Source organism: Macrobrachium rosenbergii, chromosome 22 (assembly GCF_040412425.1).
Source record: "Macrobrachium rosenbergii isolate ZJJX-2024 chromosome 22, ASM4041242v1, whole genome shotgun sequence".
Lineage (NCBI taxonomy): Eukaryota > Metazoa > Arthropoda > Malacostraca > Decapoda > Palaemonidae > Macrobrachium > Macrobrachium rosenbergii.
This window is the reverse complement of record NC_089762.1, coordinates 25,016,927-25,042,272: the sequence shown is the minus strand read 5'-3', so window position 1 is coordinate 25,042,272 and position 25,346 is coordinate 25,016,927. Positions and strand designations below refer to the sequence as shown.

Genomic DNA, 25,346 nt, shown 5'->3' with positions numbered 1-25,346 from the left:
AATGTTAATGAAGTGGGTTCAGATTAGTTTGCACAGAGTTTTAGACAATTAAACTTGCAATGAAAAGAAAAAGAACCCACCAGAATGCTTCTGTGACGATGAATTCGCCACCAGATATTTTGAATTCCTTGAGAATGGAATTATGAATGTTGTGAATAGTTTCGTATGAAGCAATGATCACAATATTTCGTTTCGAGTTAATAAATCGATATGTTGTCGTCACATCGATGTGGGCTAGATGAGGTTGATCGTGTATAAGGTAAAGTTAACACATTGTGGTAATGATCCAGTACCAATGTGAGATATAATCAGGAAGGATTCTTTCTGTTTTTAATTCATGTATTCCTGGAAATTGTAAATTTCAGCACTGAAAATAAGACATTCCCTCAAAATGAGAAGTTGGCCAATATATTGAAAGCCCGTGGTGCACTGTATGTGTTATAAAGGAGATTCAGAGCTTCCCTTCGGTACCTAGCTGTTCTCAGTTTTTAGCCTTTTACTTTACCTCCATTTCCTCTTCCCTTTTTCCTGGTTCTGTGTGGTATCTTAATTTTATTGGACCTTGATGCTGCCTTTGACACAATGGTGCATTCGTTGCTTGAGAATCTGGTAACTACTGAAATAGAAAGTGATGCACTGATACATCTAAAACACTTTCGTCAAAATAAGAAGCACAAACAGATCGAAAAGAGGAATTCCACAAGGAAGTGCGCTGGTCCTGTACTGTTTTGTATTTACAAAGCAGAGTTGTCGCACCTACTTAGGAAGCGTGAAGCAAACTCTTCAGTGATGATACAGAATTTTACCTGACATTAAGAAAGGTAGAAAAGACCGAGGAGAAATTGACTGAGATCGTGATGATATTAAGAAATGGATGAAAATAATAAAGTTAAAATTTAAAGAAGGTAAGAACGAATATTCACTTATGAGATAAAAAAAAAAGTGACCTCAGGAGGCTGGTGGACCTTCTGAACCTCAGCGTCTGGGACGCTATAATTAATATGTCGAATCCTGTAAAAAGATCTGGGGGCGATCAACGCTATAAAATGTGAAAGAGGAGAGATGCCGCTCGAGAAATATTGCATTTGTAGAGAAATGCTTAGACGAGCATACCATAAAATACTCGTTCATAAAAAAGTCACCTGTGGGTTAAATTGTTGTTATTCAATCTACTGTGGCCTAAGGAATTACCAAATGAAGAAAATAGAAATTATCGTGATTAATTTATGACCCTACTTCCATATGAAATAATAACACTGGTACTCAGGAAATTGCGCTGGCTACCAATCAAGGCAAGAATTATACACAAGGTATGTGAATGTCTAAATCGATTAATAATGGAAAACCAAGATATTTAAGGGAAATGTTAAATGCCTTTCAGCTAAGAACCATTATAACAATATACTGTGTTGTATAGGACGGAGGACCCTCCACAACTTGCAGAGGGGCAAATGGGCTTTTATCCTATGTCACACAATTGTTCAGTATATACCACAAGTAGTCAAGTGAAAATAATTCTTATTTAAGAAAAGGCTAAAAAACATTCAAATTTAGTGACTGCTACGGCAGTGAAAATAGGATTAGTGATACCGAATAAATAAATAGTTGCGGCCATGCATATATATTCAATGTTATGTGGTCCACATTTTAGGGGTTGGTATAAAATACCGACTTAGCGGAACGTGTGACTGTGAACCACATCGCGCTCAATACTCCGTGGGGGGCTAGCGCCGTCAGTGCACCTCACGGGGTGCACTGTAGGCATTACTAAAGGTTCTTTGCAAGGGTCCCTTCGCCCCTACCCGCAACCCCTTTCATTCCTTTTGCTATACCTCCATTCGTATTATCTTTCTTCCATCGTGCTATCCACCCTCTCTTAGCAATTATTTCAAAATGCAACTGCGAGGTTTTCCTACAGTTTCACCTTTCAAGCCTACCTATTCTCAATTTCCTTTCTAGCGTTGAGTGATCTCTTAGGTCCCAGTGCTTTGCCTTTGACCTAAACTCTGTATTCCATTCCACACCGCGCTCAGAGTCCTTTGCCCAAGAACCATGTAGAAATGGATCTTGACTTCGCTTAAATAATCAGTGATCACGACTGCAGAAATTCAGATTTCATGTTGTCATCGCGTTTTGGCTAATCTGCATCGAATACTATCCTTATATTGGAACCTGTTATTGTAAACGAGACACGCTAATACTGTACTTGTTACAGCTTTTATGTCTTATCGTGTATAAGATAAGCCTTGATTACTCTCCCCTACCAAATGAAATATTGCCATACCAAAATTTTATCTTTAATGGTTTTTTTGTACAGTATAATTAATGTTATAAAAGTAGAATGGATAGGTTGTTTGAATCATGACTATTTCACGAAAAGCAGAAGAGGAAGAGAAGTGAAATGCAAGGTACGAAATGGTATTCGATTGCCGAACCGCCTTGTAGTCGAATGGTACCGCACTCAGTAACCCCAATCTTTATTTACTGAAGAAACCGGTGACCTCTAGTACCTTCTTTCAAAAGACTCTTCAATATGACATCTGTCAGCCGGACTCTGCAGGTTTTGTCGAAAATAAAACCTCTCCTTCAAGGATCTAAAGCTGCGGCGACACAGGTAGTGCGAATTAAGGGCGTTAGTCCATCATATTACTGTATTAGCCCCTAACCTAGCCTATGGGAGCACAACTGTGTGTAGAGTAGTTTACAGACTCGGTAAGAGCACTACGTAATACTAAGATAATTTAGGCTATAACCCACTGCTTATTTGTTGTTTATGCCTTTCTGACAAGGCTTTGTTGTTGAGGGTGCAGCACCCCCCCCTTTCTATCTCCCCCTTAGTCTAGGCTGTATGCATAACAATTGGGTATTATTATTTTATAATGTCAATACGTGATAGGGTATGTTAGGGTAAGCAGCAACAAGATTGTGATATACTGGTATGTCCTAAATCAGTGTCAATCACTACACACATTAAAGGACAATGAAGTCATATAATAAAATACTAGGGTGTATTGTAATCCTACCTTTCCAATCTTGGTAATTCTAAGCCGGCTGTCCGCGGTGAGCTAGACTGTGGCAATTGGCGTTTTTCTACGTTATTTTACTTGCTTTACAAGAATTGAAAGTAATATTTTGTCGGCCTTTGAAGACTACACAACTTGAATTACCTGACGCAGGGTGGGTCTAAGCTGGCATTCCGCGCCAAGCCCAGCCCCCCCCATCTCCATAGCTAATATGGCAAAATTGTAACCAGTAAACACCTCTAGGGTACATTATGTTGGTATTTTTAGGGGTGTTTACTGGTTACAATTTTGCCGCATTAGCTATGGAGGGGGTGGTGGGCTTGCCGCGAACTTCTGGCTTAGACCTACCCTAGGTAATTCGTTCAAGGCAATTACAGTTTAGTTAGTTGTGTAGTCTTCAAATTCTTGTAAAACAAAATATTACAGGCAGTCCCCGGTTTCTAAAAATACTAGGGTGTACGGTTCGGCTTCCAATCTCTTGGCGTTCGAGGTTAGACTGTGGCAATTGGCGCTTTTCAAATATATTCATCATTGAAATTATTTCCTGGCTGAAGACTACACATGTTCGGGGTTAGGGTGGGTCTAAGCTGGTGTAAATCGCCCCCGATCCCGGAAAAATATGGCCCCAAAATGGCAGAATAATCATAATTTGAAGGTTTTTTGATGTAAACTCAATAATAATGCAGTTTACATCGTTTTCAATAGACCACCCAGAGCATTAAAAGTAAGGTTTTCTTATGATTTTTGACGATTTTCGAAAAACGATTTTCCGGCTTACGACGCGATTTTAGAATTCGACTTACCTGGCGCAAGAACGGAACCCCGTCGTAACTTTTTTTTCTTGTAAAGCAAGTAAAATATTTACCTTTAAAAAACGCCAATTGCCACAGTCTAGCTCATACGCGGACAAGACAGAGCACGGCTACATCTGTTTCGAATGGTTTATATCCCGTCTGGCAAGTGCAATAACTTGTTAACGTATGGGTAATCTCAGCCCCCCCGGCCAGCACTAAACACGGCAAAGGGATATTCCATTTGGCCGACAACAAACAGATGCACCGCCAGTATCGGAATCCCTAAAAGTGTAGAAAAAACCAGTTGAAAAGGTAAAAACAGGCGCGGAGCTAATATATAGAATTACCCTTACCCTAACCTAGAGCACTTGGTCTTCATGCCCCAGGGGCTTTGGAGTTCCCCCTTCCACCTGCCTAACCTGACCTAGATTGCCATAATTTATAAAAGTAAAATTCACTGCACAAAATTCAACTCAACCTAGCCATTCATTGTGGGCCTTAACATGCAAGGGAGGCAGCCCTGTCTCCCTTTTCACATTGAACGCCTTAATGTTGGGCAGTACAGCTGGAGGTAATTCTATATATTAGCTCCGTGCCTGTTTTTACCTTTTCAGCTGGTTTTTTCTACACTTTTATGGGTTCTAATACTGGCGGTGCATCTTTTTGTTGTCGGCCAAATGGAATATCCTTTCGCCGTGTTTAGTACTGGCCTGGGGGGGTTGGGTACCCATACGCTAACAAGTTAGTGCACTTGCCGGATGGGATATGAACCGTTCGAAACAGGCATACCCGTGCTCTATCTTGTGAAGATCATGTATGGAAACCCCTTGTTGGATGAACTTAGGGGTTTATTACAGGTTAATTACACTCGAGCGCCAAAAATTAAAGGTAAATTCATAATTAGCAACCAGAAAACTGTAGGAAAAGTTAAGTTAGAAGGCAGTCGCCACCATGGAGCTACTATATAGTTCTGCCCAGCTAGAAATTTATCAATTGAAGAGATTACTGTACTGGAATTCCAGATTGATAAAGAGGAGTTGATATTGCCGCAGAATAGTTGAGCATACATTCTGCTGTACATGATGCATTGGATGGGTCCAGGAATTAGTGAGGTTAAGGGAAGGTTAAATTATATTGAATCCCTGTTAAAAATGCCTAGTCTGCTTTTAAGCAGACTGCAAGCTGTGGAAATAACCTGCAAAAATTCGGCAGCTTTACTGAATGGTTTTGCTGTTGATTTTGCATATTAGATTAATAGAGGTAGGGTCTTGCCATTGGCATGTGTTGCATATAAGGCAGCCATTGTCAAACTTCATTTATTGGATGTTGAAATATTTTGGGGGGGTGAGGTGGAAGTCAGAAAACATCCAGGATTTTTACCAAAAGTTCTAGTGTTTTGTTGGCAAAAACATTACATATTATGTAACAGAAAAATTAAGATTTGCACAAGCACCAAGATTGGCCAACGCTTCCAAAAGGATGTCCATAAAATTATGGATACTTTCAAATTAACAACACCGTGAGTACATTGCAAGTATTCATGTATTTATTGGTAAGTTTATTTTTCACTTCCCTCGCATATTATCCATGGAAAAAGCACTGAAATGTTCATTTGGTCATTCTTGGTATTGAATTTCATATTGGTGAGAAATTAAATAATCATACTATTACCAGTAACTATTAAATCGAGATCATTTTAGTTAAGGTTGTTTTTGTCTCCACAGTTTGTTGAACATAGGGTAGGCTTTGTATCACAATTGAATGGCTGGGGGTGGGCTGTGACATAGCCCATTTCAAATATCTCCATTTAATCTAATAAAAAAAGTGACAATGTTTGAATGACCCAAATTGTTGAAGGATAGGCAGGCAACTTCATTTCAGCAGTGTACATATTTAAAGATAATTTTTCATGTATAGTAAATGAATACTGATGAAGAAAATTGCTGTTTCTTACAGGTTTCTAATAGCAAGACTTGGTTGCATTAAAGATATTGTACAAACATATAATTATAAAGACTATTGCTGTACAAGGCCATATATTAATTTTTGATCTATGCATACACTTAATTATCATTTATTATATTTTCTTGGATATATGTAAAAAGCTCTTACTGTTAAAGGAAAGATCAAACTTATCCTGCCATGAATGGCATGTTTCTTTTAACTGGCATCTGCAGATCACTTTCTGAAACACACAAATCCAAAAACAAAATGGTTGCCCATAGGCCTACTTTCTGCAATTCAAGGGCAGATCTGAAAGTGTAAAATCAGGTCTTGGCAAAGTAGCCACAACCAGTATATTACCCATGATCACTTCAAGGGGCTTACGTACATCCTAACTAGCTTGAGTCTACCAACCTGACCTCAGTATAGGTTTAGCATCTACCTATTAGGGGAGGAATGAAGTAGCCTAGGCTGTTTTCCTATACACAGTCATCTTCATACACAACTGGCACTCTTTAGTTTGGTGTTTGCAGAAAATTAGTTAAAGGGTAAGCTATTAGTAATTTAGGCATAACGTAGGCTAATTTCTGCAATGTTTATGCTGGGTCCATCTTTTGGTGTGTGAGCTTTGACCATTAGTGTTTGGGCAAACAGCTTGTTTTGTGGGAAACCATGTTTTAGTGGGTGGGGTAAACAAAACTTAAGAAAATAAAGGTCCAACACATAAGTAGCAGATAAAGAACTCTACTAAAATGTAATCCAGCAACACATGAAAGTTTGTAATTAGCAGTCTGTGTGTTACGACAGTCAAATTTTCTGTAGAGGTTAAGAGATTCCCAGGGGGCATGGCACTCCAAATTCATATTGATTATTTGAGATTTTGTTTTCTGAATGAACATGTGACCAGAACCCCTTGTTGACACAATTTGAATGCGTTCCATCACATCATTTGTATTGGTGAAAATTGTATACAGTTGCATTCAGCTTATCAGATCCCAGCTAATCCAAATTATATGCAGTACAGTACTTATAAGTTACAGTATTAAGTGGGCTTTTTATAAAGCTACTTCTTTGGAAGTAATGCATATTTCAGATAAATTTCTTGAGCTGAGTAAGTTTAAAGTACAGGTTAGCATAGGCAAAAATTTTATGAAATTGTTGTTGTCTGTAGGATATCTTAAATGTTCAGAAAGTCAAACCCCCCAAGCCTCAGATAAGCTTTGGAACTGTTGTATCAGTGTTGACAAAAGAGGCATACATTCTTGTCACCCACCCATTCCATCATTATATGTTAAGTCTTCACAATTTTAATTATATGCACTTCTACAACATTTCATATAGATTATCTAAAAATAAAAATAGCAGATGCAATTATTGGAACACAAAAAATTCTACAGATATAAAAATAGTGAAGTGTATGTGATTGCCATAATCATTGTCCAATCCTGTTACTCCAGTGTCATCTTTGAGAGAAGACTTGATTACTAATAATATATACTTGTTGTTTTCTTGTCAAGCTGTCAAGCTTTTTCATGCTGCTAAGTGAATGAATATAAAAACAAGATAGAATAGTACTGTGTACAATATTTGTATGTATAATGTTGTGAAGTGCACGGAGCCTCGATGGCTCGGTCAGTAGAGCAGCAGACTCGGACTTCATAAGAAGTCTGTGTCGCAGGTTCAAATCCACAGCCGGGCGGTCAGAGGGCGGACACTTTGCTATCCGTGTAGACACCCCGGGATTATGTATGTAATCAACAGATAGGTTTGCTGAAAGCAAATGGGTGTTACAGACTAATACACACACAAACAAAGCCACTCCAACATCACCTAAAAAACATAACAGATGCCTTACACGTCTCGAACTGTCGGCCTAAACCGCTCACGTCTCCTCGCTGCTAGGGGAAAGGGAGCTGGGGATTTGGCATGATACATATACACATGTGCTACCGTGGTCTAAGCGATGTCAGGCAGGGCAGCCGATCGAGGCTACGGCCTACCCCAACACCAAATCAAAAGTCCTTCAAAAGAAGGCATCGTGCTTACCCCATATGAAAAATGGGAAAAAGCACGTTAAACGAAGAAGAAGAAGAATGTTGTGAAGTGCACACCCACAATATTTTTAGTATGGGAATAAAATGTCTTTATCCTGTGTTAGACTTATGTTTTGAATCTTTTAAATAAAATGACTGTTAATGAAGTCAAGAAATGAAAGAGGTAAACGGAAAACTAATGAGCAGCTACATCAGCTAATACAGTACTGTACATCTATAAATCACAAGTCAGCAATTCATGTTGCGAGAAAGGAAGTTAGTCTGTACCATTACACAACCTCAGAAGCAATGAATATAAGACCAGAGCCAAAAAAAATGAGGGAGGGGGGAGGAGAGAAAGAAAGAAAAAGAAAGCAAAAAATATATAAATATCATGGTAGTCAGTCTCTGTGAGTGTGATTGATTTTATTGCTTATCGTTTCTGTTGGTGCATACCACTACTGTACTGTATATTATTGATATATCACTTGACTTTCAAAAATCATGGCAATATTTAAATTACTGTCATCTTACATGTATTTCAAATGTTCTAATTTTTCTCGTTGTGGGGGTTTTACGATAGTTAAACATGGAGTTCATTACCCATAGACTATATGTTACACACTAAATGTATGAAATGTACATAGCATTTTTATATACCTATACTGTTGCAGAAAAATAATGTATGTTACTATTACTTATAATACCAAAATTTAAAGAATGTAGTAAAGAAGTGGAAATTAGTTGTCTCTGTTAGAGAAAAGCAAAAGGAAAGGTGCTAAAAACCTGCTTCATCCCTCTTCTCCACCAAGCACACTTAAACAACAGATGGTGGAGAGACACCCATCTACTGTGCAAGAAGCCACTTCCCAGCACCCCTCCATTGGCTAAGTCTAGAAATAGGTTGATGCCTTTTTGATACTGGCATATAAAGAATTTTGTTAAAAGAAGATTCTATATGCAGGCAAGATAGAGAGAAAATAAAAACATAATATAGTAATTAAAAATATTAAGAGAGAGATTGAGATTAATTGTATTTTATGGAATATAGGGAGATTTTTATAAAATAAGACATAAATGCTGATCTAAAAATTCTCTCTCTCTCTCTCTCTCTCTCTCTCTCTCTCTCTCTCTCTCTCTCTCTCTCTCTCTCTCTCTCTCTCTCTCTCTCTCTCTCTCTCTCTCTCTCTCTCTCTCATTTTTTAAAGAATTTTTATAAAACCCTTTTACATTCTATGATCTAAATCTGCAGAAGCACAGTCTCCATGCCAATCTCTTAAGCAGACGAGTTCTGATTTCCACCTGTCTTGAGTGTGCAACTGGTTATATTATTGAAGACACAAGCATGAGTGTTATTGAATAATTAGACAGTCAAGTTCAGTTTAGGTGATTACCCAGTGTGAAAGCCAATTTTGGATGAGGTTTCTTAATGTTAAAAGATTTTTAATACGTATACAATTAAAATTATCTGTCGTTCACTGCAGATACACTATATGTTACAGTAATGATGGAACCCCCATCCCTTGAGATTTTTGCTGAGTACTTAGTCATTTGGGAATATGATGCTTTATATCTGTGTTATGATTTATATTCCCAAAAGAGTGAATAAGATCAGCTTCACAACTGATGTGAGAACTGTATAAGGAATTTCCATATGTGGAGTGTGTAATATGTTTAAAATGCAAGAATTGTCTTCAGAATAAAAAATAGCTGGATCTGGTGAGTGAGCAATTAGTTTGGATGTAACTAAGGGACTTAAGTTTCGTTTGATTTTTCAAAATATTTTGTTTGTACCCTGTTCTCATCTGTTGAAACCAAACCTGGGGAATTTCATTTAGTGGTCAGGAATAAACTACTTATAATAATGAGATTAATGAACTTGATCCATGCAGGAGGGGTATTAAAGGTCCTGTGTAACAACCCTTAATGCTTCAGCAGCATTTTTTTTCCCCCATCTAGTGCAGTTGTTTCTGTTTTGGTCTTTCGCAAACTTTATCCTTCTTTTCAAGCTGTCTTATCAGTCAACCTCATGATAGTCTAGAAATTTGGTTCAGTTATCTAGCCATTTTAACATTGGCTTGTGGAAAGATAATTACTGTACATTATTATGATTTAAGTGTAATTGTATATTTGTGTGTAATTATATATTTATAACCACTATTGTGGGCATATGCTTTATAAAATGTGCTTTCTTACTTTTCAGGCACCAAATTTTTCACAAAAGAGGACATTCACAGCGGTAAGTGGTTTATGATACAGTACAGTTAGTGACATTTGCTGTGCATGATGATGACTTGATATTTCTTTCATTCTATACAAAAAGTTAATTTGTTGAAGCCAGTTTCATTGTTGTAGTTTCCTGAAACAATTCTCCCTGCAAAAGCCTTAATGGACAGGGCTGGATTAAATAACTATTGTTTTCCAAGTGCAGTAAATTACTGTATTGATATTTTGATAAATTAATATTAAATTAATAATTCTAAGTAAGTTGCTGTTAACTCAGGTTTTTCATGATGCATTCTTTGACATGGTATGTAAATTTAAGATCATGATGCTATAACACCCTTATTAGTTTTGACATATGGAACTCATATTAATAGTCATATGAAAAGGTTAAGGTTAAGATAGAATGAAGTGTTTGTTGCCTGTAAATCTTGATATATCAGTTCCTGGACTGGGTGAACATTTGTAGCTGCCCTTCATAATGCCACTTATTATTCCTATCAGGCAAAACCCTTCCCTGTTGCTCAATATGGAGGCCGCTTCACAGTCACTATGGTCCCTGGAGATGGAATTGGACCAGAAATGATGGGTTATGTTCAAAATATATTCAGGTACAGCTGTAATTTATTATCTTTATGCAATTGCAAATCTTTTGTTTGTCTTGTTCTTGTTAATGCAGCTAAATTTGATCATGCTTATCTTTGAACAAGGTAGATACTATTGTATTTTGTAAAGATGTGTTACTGGAAATGTCAAAGTATATCATTAGAATATTTTTTGGGGAACTAAATTTTTCGTTAAGAGAAATAGTGTAGAATTACTGCATATGGTATATTTTGTTGTTGTTTTTAATACTTTGTTTTATTTTTGTAGATATGCTGGTGTACCTGTGGATTTTGAGGAAATTCAGTTAACCAAGGATTCATCTGATGATGATTTTAATAATGCACTGATCTGCATTAAAAGAAATGGAGTAGCCCTTAAAGGTTAGTTATTAAGCATTTAATGAAATAAGTTTGATAAATTTAGCAGTGAACTATGTTCATACTACTTGCAGTTTTCATAACACTATATTGTCCAGAATAATACAGTACTGTATTAGCTAAGAATAGTTATCAGTAGACAAAAGAGGTTTAATATTCATTGTGGTGAACACCCATATGTAGGGGGAGCCCGTATTGCTTCACAGGCATTGCTGCATAGGCTGCTTTATTACACATAAGCATTGTTATTGGTTGTGATATGATTGTTATTATATTTTAATTAATCAGTGAGACCAGGGAGCCACAGTTCTAGGCTTTTTAGGGCTTGCCTGAAGCATCTTTTCCTAAATAAGAGGTGAAAATTAGAGCAGGGTAAAGTTCATGTAGATAGCCTAAGTAAAGATGCTGACAGAGCAGCCAAAGCTGGGGTCCTTTACTGAGCACTGTACTTCTTAGATGACTTAACCAGGAAGTCCTAAGAACTGACACTTCACAACTGCACAAGAATATATTATTTTTCAATTATAGCACAAGAGCAGTTTTTGAGGCTTGGGGAAGACCTTAATTGGTTGTAGCTTCAGAATGAGAACTAAATATTTGGTAAATTGTAAAAAAAAATTATTTCAGAGTACAGTACTTTGATTTGCTTTTCCCTCTATTAAATTGTTCGTAGATTGTAAACTTTTAGTTCACTGTTATCATTCTGATGTGGTGTGATGTGTGATTAATATTGGATAACCTGTAGAGTATGCAGAAATTCTGGTGATGCCTATGCTTAGTTTTCTATTAGGACTTTATTTGTAACATTGTCGTGAAGCTGTATCATCACATTGATAAATGGAGAATCCTGGTGATTCTGTCTTTATAGTGAATTTTTAGAAATATTGCAATGATCTTTTGTTATTAGCTGAATTTCATTTTAATTTACTCAGGCAGCATAGAGAGCAAGTATGGCGACAACGTTTCTACTTTGTCACGCAATGTTGCCCTCAGGACTGAACTAGACCTCTTTGCAAATGTTTTACATTGCAAATCTTATCCTGGCGTGCGTTCAAAATACAGTGATGTTGACATTATTTTAGTTCGCCAGAATACTGAAGGAGAGTATGCCATGTTGGAACATGAGGTGAGGAAAGAAATAAAGTTAATCATGTGTAAAGTCAGTACCTATTAAAAAATTCTGGATTGCAGAAATTGTTATATATGGAATGTACTTGCTTTGGATGGTTATGCGAGTTTAATTGGTCCATTTGTTTTAAATGACTTAATTATTTAAATTATTACATTTTATATAAGTAACTTACCAAGTAACTACATAGCTATAGTTTCAAACTATCACGGCAGCCTAAATTCAAAATTCGCGCTAGGGCTTCAGTTGTATTGTGTAGGTGACTAATCCCACCCACTAACAGGATACCGGGAAAGACTTAGCACACAATCTCATTCTGTTTCTGCCGTGCATGGTGTAACCATCAAGTACTTGCAGCAGCTTTTCTCATTATTTGCCTCTTATCTAACTGGATTTCATTGAGGTATTATTGCTGATTTCTTGTAGCCCTCAAGCTTACAGCTGTCAGGATCAGTGTTTTATTGTTTTGTTATTAAGATCTGATTCAAGTTTATCATAAATTTCGCTACAGTAGCGAATTTGCAACCAGTCGGTTAATTTTCCTTTACCGAGTAGCACATATAACATACTGTAAATGTTGCATTCACTACCCAACCAATATTTTCGGTAGTGAATACATATCTGCAAATCAAATTATGTTTGTTAGGAGTTGAGATATGTTTGTACGATGGTACTTTGTTTACTTCATAACATTTGTCTGTAAAGAATTAATTATATATCTTATTATTACAGTTTCCTTTGCAGAGAACAGAAAAGTCTAAGGGCAGGAATGCAGTAGGAGAGAATTGTGTTTAATGTTTTGGTTATGATGAGCCTCAGCAAGAGAAGGCGTTTTCAACAGCCGAGAACCGTGCTCTGGTACAGTACTGTACTTGCTTTACTAAAACAAGGATGACGCGAATTGTAAAAAGTTCCACATTTTTAGCAACCAGGCTTCCAGCTCATACTACGAGCGCCTAGGAGTGCTCACCAGCTCCCGAGCTACTAGCTCAACTGGCGCTAACTACAGAGTGCTTGGCACCCGCTTTCAGGTGCTCGGTGCCAGTTACTGGGATCCTGGTGCCAATTCTCCCTACTGCTGGCCCCTCTGCCATTTTTATCCACTTGCTCCCGCGCCTGGCTCCCTCGCTTCCTTCCTGTGCCATTGCCAGTCTTGTGTCTGGGTTAACAGAAGTTAACTTTATAATAGTGGAGTGTTGTTCACTGGAGGTAGCAGCTACTCATCCCCCGATGCTCCTAGATGAAGGTCCCTGTCAGACTCCCTAGCACCAGGGAGGAGGCATACTGGAAGTGCAAGGGAGTTCGGGGGTGTTTACTCACGGGAAGTCAAGCCTTTTGTCCTGTCCCAGGTATCGACAGACAGCCGCTGGTAAGGCGTCTTGATGGATGTGTAGTGGAGGAAGCAGCTTCTCGTCCTGCCGACTATCTTAGACAAAGGTCCCTGTCAGACTCCCCTAAACCTGGAAGGAGGCAAACCGGAGGTCCAAGGGAGGTTGGTGGGGTTTGCCCACGGGTAGTTGCTCCCTTGACTGAGCTGGTTTTTCGTAGATCCCAGGACTCTGGGGACAGCCACTGGAAAGGCATCCAACTGGAAGTACATGCATTGACGTCCAGTGACTCGGATTCCAGTGAGGGCAAGGGACACAGTTGGTGCTTTTCAAGTGCATCTAGGCCACTGAAAAGGCCTATATCCGCTGCTGAGCTTGCTTCCCCGTTTTCTTGTGAGCGGCCCAGAGAACAGGAGCATAGTCCCAAACCCTTTTTGTAGCTTTTGAGACACCCCAAGTCGTTCGTCTCCTGCAGCTTCAGTGGTAGAGCGCCAGTATTTGGCACCGAAGTGGGCTTCCAAGAACCATTCCGAGTGCCCTGTGGGAGCTGAGTACCCAATGGGATCCGAGCCCTCGATGGGATCCGAGTGTCCAGTGAGATCCGAGCACCCAGTGTTGGAGTGCTCAGTGTCCGATTGATGCCTGACTCCTACTTTTCAGGTGGCCAGTGCCAGTCCCAATCACCAGGTGCCAAATCTTCAGTATCAGACTCCCGTCTCTGAGCGTCGTACAGATTGATCGCAAGTGTTTTGGCTCTCTTCATTCTGTTTCACATTTGCTTGGAGTTCAAGACAAGCCAACAGTGCTCCCTTTCTTAGCGACAGTTAGTGTCTCGGAGTCCTGTCTTTTTCAGACGGACTTTTATGTCCTGAATTTATGAGCTTGTTGAAGAATTGCTCACCACTGGCGTTTTCTTCGTCCTCCAAGAAGTCTCTCAGGGAGTTGAGAGTTTGACTTATGTTGAAAAGGGAGCAAGACTAGTATCTTTGGATTTTCATTTGCCGAAACTAGACATCCTTGTCGAAGATCTTGTCAAGAATTTGTAGTAAGGTTGTTTCTTGACTGGCAGCAGGAGCATGAGTCACAGTCACAGTCAACCCTGTTATTTTTGCCTACAGACCTACAGTATATCACTTCTTCTCAGAACACACCCTCCGTCGCAGGAGTCAATTTTTGGATGTCAGTCTAAACTCTTGGAATTTTCAGGCTTTCCATCTGCCAAGAGAATCACAGCTACTTTGAGACGGTTCTCTAATTTCTAGCCCCCTTTTCTTATTACTCAGAACATTAGTAGATGAGTCTAGGGGGGACTCTGTCATCCACGAGACGTTAGTCTAGTTAGAAAGACTTCATAGAGTTTTGGCATTCCATCATCCAGTTCCAAGATTTTGTGGTGCAGACAGAGAGTACCGTAACATTTTTGGTTCTTCACAGCTGTTGAAGATACACACAGTTGATGGTTGGTGTTCTCTGCTTCCTGACAAGCGGTAAGGAGGCTAGCTTCTTCTTACTGCCTTCCTGCAGTTTCACTGTGGTTCCCGCTGTCTCTTCTTTGGTCCGACTTCCTTTGGAAGGCAATACCTTCTTTCCTGAGCGTTCTTTTGTTGGAAGAACTTGCTTCATTCCAAGCTAGAGGAGGAAGTGCCTTGTACCCTCTTGATCCAGTGCTCCCTAGCGGTGCCCATTCCCAAACACCTGGAATCAACCTCCGAGCTCCTAGTGCCAACTCCCTGGTGTCTGATGCCAATTCCCAAATGTCCGACTCCTGTTCCAGAGCACTCGGCACTTTCTAGCCAGTACTAGGCTGCCGTGTTTGACGGCAGAAGAATTCGTCACTCCTGGTTTTGGACAAGGCCACTGTTATCCCGTGCCCAGGCTTTTGTGTCTCTTATGGATTTTTAAGCCTTTCATAAGCGTGATAGATTTTAGTTTCTGCCACGTAAAGTTCCGCATATGTCTTCGGCCTGTATTAGGTGTCATCGAGTCCAAATAAGAAATCAAGCCCGCACGGATGTCCACGTGTCCGCACGGCTGCCAAGAGTGTCTGCAGATTCACTCGGTTGCTTGCTAGTCCGTAGGGTTGTCAGTGAGTCTGCTTGGCCTACAGTTCCCCTTTTTTTTTGTCAATAGAAACGAAGTTCAAGACGGAGATGAACTAGACAGTTCTGTCATCCATTCTTCAGGGCGATTGGATGGAGACCTTGGATATGCTGGATACTTCCTTCCATGTCCATGTCCGGACTTCAGAGAGTATCTCAGGTCCCATCTGGGACAGTATCTTCCAGTTCGGTGGCCTAGGCTTTGGCCTCTATGGCACAAGTCTTCTCTCGGGTCCTCGCTCCTTTTACGTTTTTCTTCATTTTCTGGCCATGAACATCAGTTTTTTCCTGGGCGTCTGACTTATTTGACTTCCTTCGAAGGAAAATTGTTCTAACATTTTGATCACAAGCCAACTAGGACAAGGAAACACAGCTGGACTCCATCATTTTTTCCCAAAGCCCTGGATTTAGGTTGGACCTACAGTGGTGGCTGTCTGAACTAAATTTTGTTCCGGGATGTGTCCCCAGAAGAAAGGAGTCTTCACATCTTTGTCAGAGAGCTGAAAGCGATTCGCTTAGGACTTCAGTGCTTCTCAATCCAAGTTTACTCCTAGACTGCAGTAATCTGTCTAGTCTAGACCACAGTCCTAACGTTTATTACGTTAGTGAGTAGACACTTTTTCTCATTTTCTCTCCACCAATCAGCAAGAGAAGTTCTATTGTGACAATCAAATTGAGTTTTTTAGTCTCAATTTATTTAGGCCAACTAATAAGTCCTGGTGGACGAACTAAACTGTCAGAAGTTTGTTCTTACTACCGAGTGGACCTTGAATCTCTTGATCTGTTGGGATCTGTGGAATCTATGGGGCAGGCTGACTAGCATGGGCAGCAGACTCCATGTGGCAAGTTCGGTCCAATTGGACCCCCAAGTCTTTTCCGCCCTTCAACATAGCCAAGGAAGTGCGGACAAGTTTCAGGCTCCTCGCAACGTTACGATGACCCTCATAACCCTGTTCTGAACCAAGAAGTAATTATTACCAAACCTGCCATGGTTGTTGGTGAACTCTCCATGACTCCTTTCCCAGTCCGTGTCTACTCAGTCAATCTCACTTCAAGAGATACCACCAAGGGTGGCTCGCTCTTGTCCAGATAGGCCCCAGATTGTCCGGAAGCTTGTCAGAACAAGGGGGATTTGTTAGATATTCTACAGGAACTATTGTAAAGCAGCTGTCAACCTTCTAGTTCCGTCTACTAGAATAAACGAGCAATTTTCAGTGGCAGGTGTCTCAGACTCTATGTTCCTCCTTTCGAGACATCTGTGACCCGAATTGCCTCTTTTAGGTAAGATCTAAAGCACCTCATATTCCTCCTTTAAAGGGTGCCGAATTAAGTTTCAGTTTTAGGCATCAAGTCCTTTGACTAGTCCTAGCAAGGAAAGGAATCCAGTCTCCTGGAACCTGGATGTAGTGGTGAAGTGATTGACAGGTTCCTCCTGTGATTACTGCGCGCCTCTTCTTGGGAAAGACCTTAATCGGGAGGCTATCTTCCTGGTAACCTTGGCTTCGGCAAAATCATTTTAGTGAGATCCAAACCATCATTCTAGAGTAGGTTTTTTCACAAGGAGTCCCAGTTTGCTTGTTTACCCTTGGAATTTTAGCCAAGAACAAGGACCCATCCAAGACCTGGATCCGTTCTTTCTCCCTCAAAGAACTTAACGCACATCCTTGGCTTCCAGGAGCTCCCGCCGGCTCCCGAGCTCATAGCTGAACTGGTGCCCAGCTCTTCTGGCACCAGCTCATGCTCCAAGCACCCAGGAGCACTCACCAACTGTGAGGAAGAGTAGAAAGCTCTCTACACGGTTGGTTTTTCAGGTTTTACCTGAGCAGGACCTAAAGACCAGAGGACCATCCATAACCCATTGTGTTCTGGCAAGGACCCATTTCGCCCTCGAAGAACGCATTGTCCTTCATCCTAAATGGGGTTTTTTCTGAGACTCACTCTCAGATTCAGGAGAGCATTTAGCCTACTTTTAGTGAAAGCTAATAATATCAGAGAAGAATCTACTTCATTAGCTTTCAGGCACAAGATGTCCCTTACTTCCATTCTGCAATCAAACTACTGGATGTGTAATCAATCCTTACTTCTCACAATTTTAATGAAAGGTAAACTGTTAATTTTGCAGTACCTTGCGATCATTATTAGTATCTGGCATGGTATCACAGAAGGAAGCATAGGATTTTCTCATTTCACCTTGTAGTGAAGTGTCGATTTTTGGAGAGCCAAAGGGGTACAGTGTACCCAGAGCATCTGCCACTCTCAGTGGATGGGTTGTAATTTTCCTTCACTGTAGGTGACAGTGTTATCTGGTTGTTTTTCATTATGGTACTGTGCCCAGGGCAAGGGCACCTTTTTTAAGTTTTGTTAACCATTGGATAACTCCTTGAGTTACATAACTTCACAGATGCTTTGTTAGCAATCGGAGTACTCCTTTGTTATGAAGCACCCGCTCAAGTAGAGGCGCTCCTCAGCTTTACCGCCACGCCACTACAGGTTAAGGTACATATGTATATTCTCCTGCGGTAGCTCTCTTGACTGAAAAGGAACAACAAGCATTGTTTTCAATGCTAGCAACTTTTCTATTTCAAATTCATTACATGACTTAATGTTTTGGAGTAGAATATGTTCATGTATCCCACCTCTTGTCAGTGTGGGATTCAGCTATATAGTTACTTGGTAAGTTACTTATATAAAAATGACATTTTTCTAATGGTAGTTTTTTATATACTTACCAAGTAACTACATGATCGAAGCCCGCCCTCCCCTCCTCTCATGGACATAGGGCACAAACAGAATGAGATTGTCTGCTAAGTCGTTCCTGGTATTCCCATTGGTGTGCGGGACTAGTCACCTACACAAAACAAAAGAGGCGCTAGCGCAAATTTTGAATTTAGGCTGCTGTGATAGTTTGAAACTATATCTATGTAGTTACTTGGTAAGTATATATAAAACTTTATTTTATTATAAAAATGTCATTTATACTGTATTAGTTTTTTGCAGCACCAGGTAATTTTTATACAGGTACTTTTGTCACATGAAAGTGATACTCTGTGGTAGGAAACAGTTACTAGGTAAATCAAGGTTCAGTTAACACGTATTTTAATAGTGTGTGAATTTCATCTTTCACAGGGGCAAAAGTAGATTACTTGTAATGCCCTTAGATTTACACCATAAATTTAATCAGTGTTAATTATATACATTTCTTCATAAATTCAATGGCTTAAGGATCGTGTCCTATGAGTGCTTTTAATAAAACACATTTGTATATTCTACTTTTTATTACTTATGTTTTATGACAGTCTTCTTAAAGATTACCACTACTGTTTTGATGGTTTTTTAACTTAATTTTGTTGTACTTCATTTCCAGAACGTGAAAGGTGTGATTGAGTGTTTGAAAATCATCACAAGAAGTGAATCTGAAAGACTTGCGAAGTATGCCTTTGAATATGCACTGAAATATGGGCGTAAGAAAGTCACTATAGTCCACAAGGCAAATATCATGTAAGATGCTAATTTAAATCAGTTGTAAAGTATATTTAGTTGTTCCTACATGTATACAGTCAACCCCTGGTATTCGCGGGGGATGCATACCACAACCCCCCCACGAATAGCTAAAATCCATGAATCCTGGACACCCCTTCAAAAATGCTTATAACTGCCTGTTTTTATATATCTAACTTACCCAGTAATTACATAGCTAAGAGTTTCTCTTGCCTCGGCAGCTTAAATTAGAAAATTCGCGGTTTAGAGCTTCAGTTTAGTGCAGGTGACTGGTCTCACCCACTAACGAGAGTATCAGGAACTACTCGGCAAACGTTCGTCATTACGTTTCTGCTGACGCTCGTGTCAACACAGACCATCTTTGTCAGCTTTGTTCTTAAGTTTGCCGGTCAGAGACCAGATTTGGTGATGTTTTATCGCCAATTTCGGGAGCCTTCAAGCTTACAGCATTCAGGACAGTTTTTGATTGTTTTGTTTAATTTGTCATATTTCACAACAGTAGCGAACTCATAATCAATTGTTTAACTAACAACAGCATAGTTTAACGACGATTTCGCCTTTACTGGTGAATGTAAACATTGTGTTGGTTGCCGAACCAGTAACATGATTTTGTTTCTTATCTGCAAGTCTCAGTCTTAATTAGAATGTGAGACTTGTATGTATGATGATACTATGTGTACTTCAACTTGAATAGCGTACAATGTGTTTGCTACCAAACTGAATTTCCTTTGGAAAGAAACTTACAGTTTTGTGTTCACTGCCTCCTCTTTAGCGTAACATATTACTGTTGCGTTATCTACCCAACGATATTTTAATTTTTGAGAGGCATAAGTGTAAATCTCAAACGTCTGACAGGAATTGAGACATGTATATATCACCTTGGTCCGTAAGGTTAACTTTCCTTTTCCGAGTAGTGTAATAAATGTAACCTTGGTCCGTAAGGTTAACTTTCCTTTTCCGAGTAGTGTAATAAATGTAACCTTGTATTCACTCCAGACCGATTTTTTGAGTATGAAATGCACCAGCGAGTCTCAGTGTGTGATGAGTATTGAGATATGTATGTTAAAGGAATTGAGATATCTGTATAATGGTACTCTGTGTACTTCATAAATTTGTTCTTAAAAAATTAATTGAACATATTATTACACTTTCCTTTGCAGAGAACTGAAAAGACTAAGGGCAGGAATACAGTGGGAGAGAATTGTGCTCATTGTTTTGGTTACAACGTGCTTTCAGAGGATGACAGGAATCGTGAAGAGTTACACATTTTTTAGCTCCTTCTATGAGCGCCAACAGCATTCTCCTGCTCCAACTGCAGAACGCTTGGCGCCTGCTCGAGCTACTGGTTCGACAGCCACCAACTGCAGAACGCCCAGCGCCTGCTCGACCTACTGGCTTGACGGCCGCCAACTGCAGAATGTTTGGAGCCTGCTCGAACTACTGGCTCAGCGACCGCCAACTGCAGAACGCTCTGTGCCTGCTTGAGCTACTGGATCGATGGCTGCCAATTGCAGAGCGCTTGGCGCCTGCTCGAGCTACTGACTCGGCAAACGCCATCTGCAGAGCGCTCAGCGCCTGCTCGAGCTACTAGCTTGACGGCTGCCAACTGCAGAATGCTCGGCGCCAGCTTTCGGGCGCTTGGCACCTGCTTCAGTCGCTTGGGGCTCACTCTCTGGTGCCTCGGTGTTCGCTCTCAGCGCTCGGCGCCAGTTACTGGTACCCTGGCGCCATCTAAGTCATCTCTCTCCCACTGCTAACCTTCCTGCCCATTTTATCCACTTGCTCCCACGCCTGGCTCCCTCGCTTCCTTCTCGTGCCATTGCCATTTGTGTTTTAGGTTAACAGTTGTTAACCTTGTGATAGTCAAGTATTGTGCAGTGGAGGAGATGTCTACTCGTCCCTCAATTCTCCTAGACAAAGGTCCCTGTCATACTCCCATACACCGGGAGGAGACTTACTGGAAGTCCAAGGGAGGTTGGGGGTTTACACACAGATATTTGCCCCCTCAGTTGAGCCTGTTGTCGGTCTCAGGTATCAAAAGACACCATGGAAAGGCGTCTTTCTGGATGTGTAGTGGAGGGGGCAGCTGCTCATCCCACTGATTCTCCTAGGTGCAGGTCACTGCCATACTCCCCTCTACCTAGGAGGAGGCACACGGGGAGGTCAGTGGGGCCTGCCCACGGGCAGTCGTCTCCTCAGTCCAACCTGTTGCATTCCAGGTTGCGACTAGAGACAGCCACTGGAAAGGCCTCTTGGAAGTGCATCGGCTGATTCTCCTTGGTGCAGGTCACTGCCATACTCCCCTCTACCTGGGAGGAGGCATACCGGTAGCCCAAGGGAGGTCAGTGGGGTCTGCCCACGGGCTGTTGTCGCCCCAGTCCAACCTGTTGCATCCCAGGTTGCGACTAGAGACAACCACTGGAAAAGCGTCTCGGAAGTGCATGGGCTTTTGTCAAGTTCTGAAGAAGCGTCGCCTCATAGAAGCCATCTTCGTCATTTTATGGAGGATTCTTGCCCACTCAGAGACGCTTCTCGGGTAAAGATCAGTTCCCATATCTCCCTTACAAGAGAATGAGGGAGCCCTCCTTCAGTCCTCAACCTTTGTGCAGCAAGTGGGACACTCCAGAGCATTTTTCTCCTCAGCGCCAGGAGCGAGGTTCTAGCTCTCTACACCTCTTGGGCGAGCAGCTCCAGGTTTCACGAAGTGCCCTGTTTCCTCGGAACATCCTGCTTTGGTGGGATGTCATGTTGAGTGCCTTGAAGCAGATAAGCATCCTGTAGCAGCCAGGCTCCATGTTGCAGCCAAGCACCCTGATGCAACCGAGCATCCTGATGCGGCTCAGCGCCCTGATGCTGCCAAGCACCCTGAGAGGGTCAGACGTTCTCTTTTGTTGGAGCGCTCTGAAGCTGCCAAACTTCTGATAGCGCTTGAACCTCATCAAGTTTCCAAGCGCCCTGCTTTGGACCCAGCACTTGAGCCTTTGCAACAAAAAACTGGATAATATCCTTCATCTTTTACAGAAACCTGCAGTGCAGACTGCCCCTTGATCAGATTTGATGACATCTCCGATATCTTCTGTTGAGGAAGAAGAGGAGCAGGATATGTCTGCTCTGCCATATGCAGCACTCCTTAAGTGCCTTCTTCAGCTGTTCTTGGATTTTTCACTCCATCCACTCCTTCTCCAGGCTCGTCTTACATGATGAGCTTTCAGCCTATGGATTCGACTAGTCTTCCTAAGATGGTTCTTTCTACATCTTCGAAGAAAGCTCTTCACCAAGTAGAGGAATGGCTTTCTGACAAGAGGGATCAAGGAAGGGCCTGTTTTAGTGTTTTCCCCCTCTCATCTCTCACGTAGGTGGTACTTGTCATATGCAACAGGAGAAGCTCCTTCCCTGGGAGTGCCTGACTCCTCCCAGGGGGTCTTTTCTGTGCTCATTGACTCGGGACGGAGATCAGCTCTTGCATCGTCGAAAACGTTCTTTTCAGCTCAGGAGATGGATCACCTGTTGAAGAGTATTTTTAAGGCCTTCGAGGTGTTGAGTTTTCTCGACTGGTGTTTGGGAGCAGTCGCCAAGAAGCTTCAAGAATCTCCTTTCTTGTGTGCTGAAGCTGCAGGCCTGGAGAATTTTCTCTCTTGCGCAGGTAGAGCCGTCAGAGATGGATCGCTTGAAGTAGCTGCCCTGAATGTCATGGGCATCCTGAAGTGCAAACTGTGGATCTTGTTTACAGCGACCCTCTGGATAAACAGCATTTGTTTCTGCAAGATCTTCCTCTCGCAAGTGAGGATTTAGTCCTTTGTGCTCCTGTGGGGTCAGCCTTCGTCTCTTTTGGGAGAGATGGAGCAAAAGAGGATTGGATCAGTGGGTAGTCAGAGTTTTAAAAGAGGGATACTCTATCCCCTTCAAGGAGTATCCGCCATTGACCGACACTCCTCTGTCGTATTGACAGCTTACTCCATCGGTTAGGAGAAGCATTCGGCCTTGTCAAAGGAAGTGTCCTCTGTTCTGAACAAGAAGGAAATAGAATTAGTGAAAAATACAGATATCCCTGGACATGCAGGATGCTTATTTCTGTATTCCGGCTCACCTGGATTCGAGGAAATGCCTATGTTTTGTTTTCGAGGACCAGATCTTTCAATTTCGAGCACTTTGTTTTGGTCTCTCGAAGGCCTACAAGTCTTCACTGGAGTGTTGGATCCTATGGCGGGTTGGCTACATGTAGCGGGAGTGAGGATCTCGTTATGTCTGGACGATTGGCTATTCGATCACCTACAAAGAATCAGTGCATGAAGGGCTTACAAAACTCTTCTCTTGACCCAGGAATTAGGACTAACAATGAACTTCGAGAAGTCACAAATGACTCCCACTCAGAAGATTCTTTATTTGGGAGTTCTAATAGACTCTCTGAGTTTTCGGGTTTTCCGTCACTCAGAAGAGTGGAAGACTGTCTGAAGAAGTAGACCTCTTCCTATCGCTTCGTTCTTGCTCCACCACCCAGTGGATGAATCTCTTGGGAACGTTGACTTCTCTGGAGAAATTTGTAAGACTGGGGAGACTTCACATGAGACCTCTCCAGTTTTATTTAAGAGCTTGTTGGGATTGGAAGTTCATCAGGACAGCCATGTCTTTCCGATAACTTCAGAAATAAAGGAATTTTTACTGAGATCAAAGACCCTTCCATGACCTGGATCCATTCTTTGTCTCTCTCCCTCAAGAATTTAATGGAAGAAAGGAAGGTTTTGACACCCAGGGATTGGGCTCCAGGCTCCCAGGAGCACCCATCAGCCCGAGGTGTTTTTCCTCACCTGACTTTCACCTCACCTGGTGCCAGCTCTACCCTGAGCTTCTATGAGAGCCCACCAGTTCCCGACCAATTAGTTAGCTGACGACCAGCTCTGCTGGCTCCACCCACAGCCTGGCACCAGCTCAGTGCACCTGGCGCCAGCTTCCGGTAGTCTAACGCCAGCTTCCGGTAGTCTAACGCCAGCTCTCCTGCATCCTTGGCTTGGAGAAGAGTTGAAAGCTCATTTTCTGTTGTAGTTTTATGGTATAACCTAAGCAGGATTGGAAGCATAGGAGGTTTTCATGAACTTTAGTGTTCTAGCACCTGTCTAAGAACGTATGGTCCTCTCTTGTGATTGGACTTGTTTTTTCTGATGCCACTCTTAGCTTCTGGAGAGTTGTTGGCCTACTTTTAGTGGAAGGTAGACACATCAGTACAACCTCCCCTCATAGCTTTCAGGCACTATGTGCCCCTGACATCCAGTCTATAATCAACCTTCTCCAAGACACTCTGAGAAGTAGGAAAGCATTTTGCTCCTTTTTAGAGAGGCTAAGGATGTCAGAACAGCCTCTGCCTCCTTAGTTTTCAATTGTCCTTCGGGAAGTGTAATCAATCTTCACTACTCGCCTTTCAAAGAAAGTTTAAACAGGGTTAGATTCTTGCAGTACCATGCGATCATTATTAGTAACTGGCATGGCATCGTAGAAGGAAGCATAGGATCCTCTCCTACTATCTATTCACCTGGTAGTAAGGTGCCAAGACTTGTGAGAGCCAGAGGTTACAATTTACCTGGAGCACCCATCACTGTCAGTGAATGGATCATGGCCTGGTTTTTTTATTGGTACTGCACCCAGGGCAAGGGCAATTATGTATGCTCTGTCGACCATCCGTGTACACCTTCATTGCAAAGCTTAATCTCGTACTTCGTGAGCCATCGGAGTACTCCTTCGCTGTGAAGTGTCCCACTTAAGTAGAAGCTCTCCTGGCTTTACTGCCACGCTGTTACAGGGTAAGTTGAGCAACAACCAGAGGCAATTCTAAACTGCAGGCTCTCTTAACTAACAAGGAACTACAAGCATTGTATCCAATGCTGGCAACTTATGTATTATCTCAAATTATTACATGAATTAATGGTTGGGATCAGAATTTGTCCATGATTCCCCACCACCTGTCAGTGTGGAATCAGCTGTGTAATTACTGGGTAAGTTGCATATATAAAAATGACATTTTTATAATAAAATGAAGTTTTATATGTACTTACCCAGTAATTACGGACAGAGCCCTCCCTCCTCCCCGCGCATGGACATAAAGCATAAACGTAATGACGAATGTTTGCCGAGTAGTTCCTGATACTCTTGTTAGTGGGCGAGACCAGTCACCTGCACTAAACTGAAGCGCTAACCCGTGAATTTTTTAATTTAAGCTGCCGAGGCATGAGAAACTCTTCGCTATGTAATTACTGGGTAAGTATTTATAAAACTTCATTTTATTATAAAAATGTCATTTTGA

The 25,346-nt window shown here is 41.3% G+C and overlaps 1 protein-coding gene across 2 annotated transcripts in view; it reads left to right on the top strand.

Moving 5' to 3' along the window:
* The first annotated feature begins 2,381 nt into the window (after positions 1–2,381).
* Idh3g (Isocitrate dehydrogenase (NAD(+)) 3 non-catalytic subunit gamma) overlaps positions 2,382–25,346 on the top strand; it is a 77,011-nt gene continuing 54,046 nt past the window's right edge. The window contains exons 1-6 of one of the 2 annotated variants that reach the window (XM_067124450.1): positions 2,382–2,614; positions 9,998–10,033; positions 10,522–10,628; positions 10,891–11,003; positions 11,933–12,126; positions 18,921–19,054. In XM_067124450.1, coding sequence (XP_066980551.1) covers positions 2,534–2,614; positions 9,998–10,033; positions 10,522–10,628; positions 10,891–11,003; positions 11,933–12,126; positions 18,921–19,054 — 665 coding nt within the window. In that variant the 5' untranslated portion in view covers positions 2,382–2,533. The remainder of the gene's footprint in view (positions 2,615–9,997; positions 10,034–10,521; positions 10,629–10,890; positions 11,004–11,932; positions 12,127–18,920; positions 19,055–25,346) is intronic. The other variant, XM_067124451.1, reaches the window with a different exon arrangement.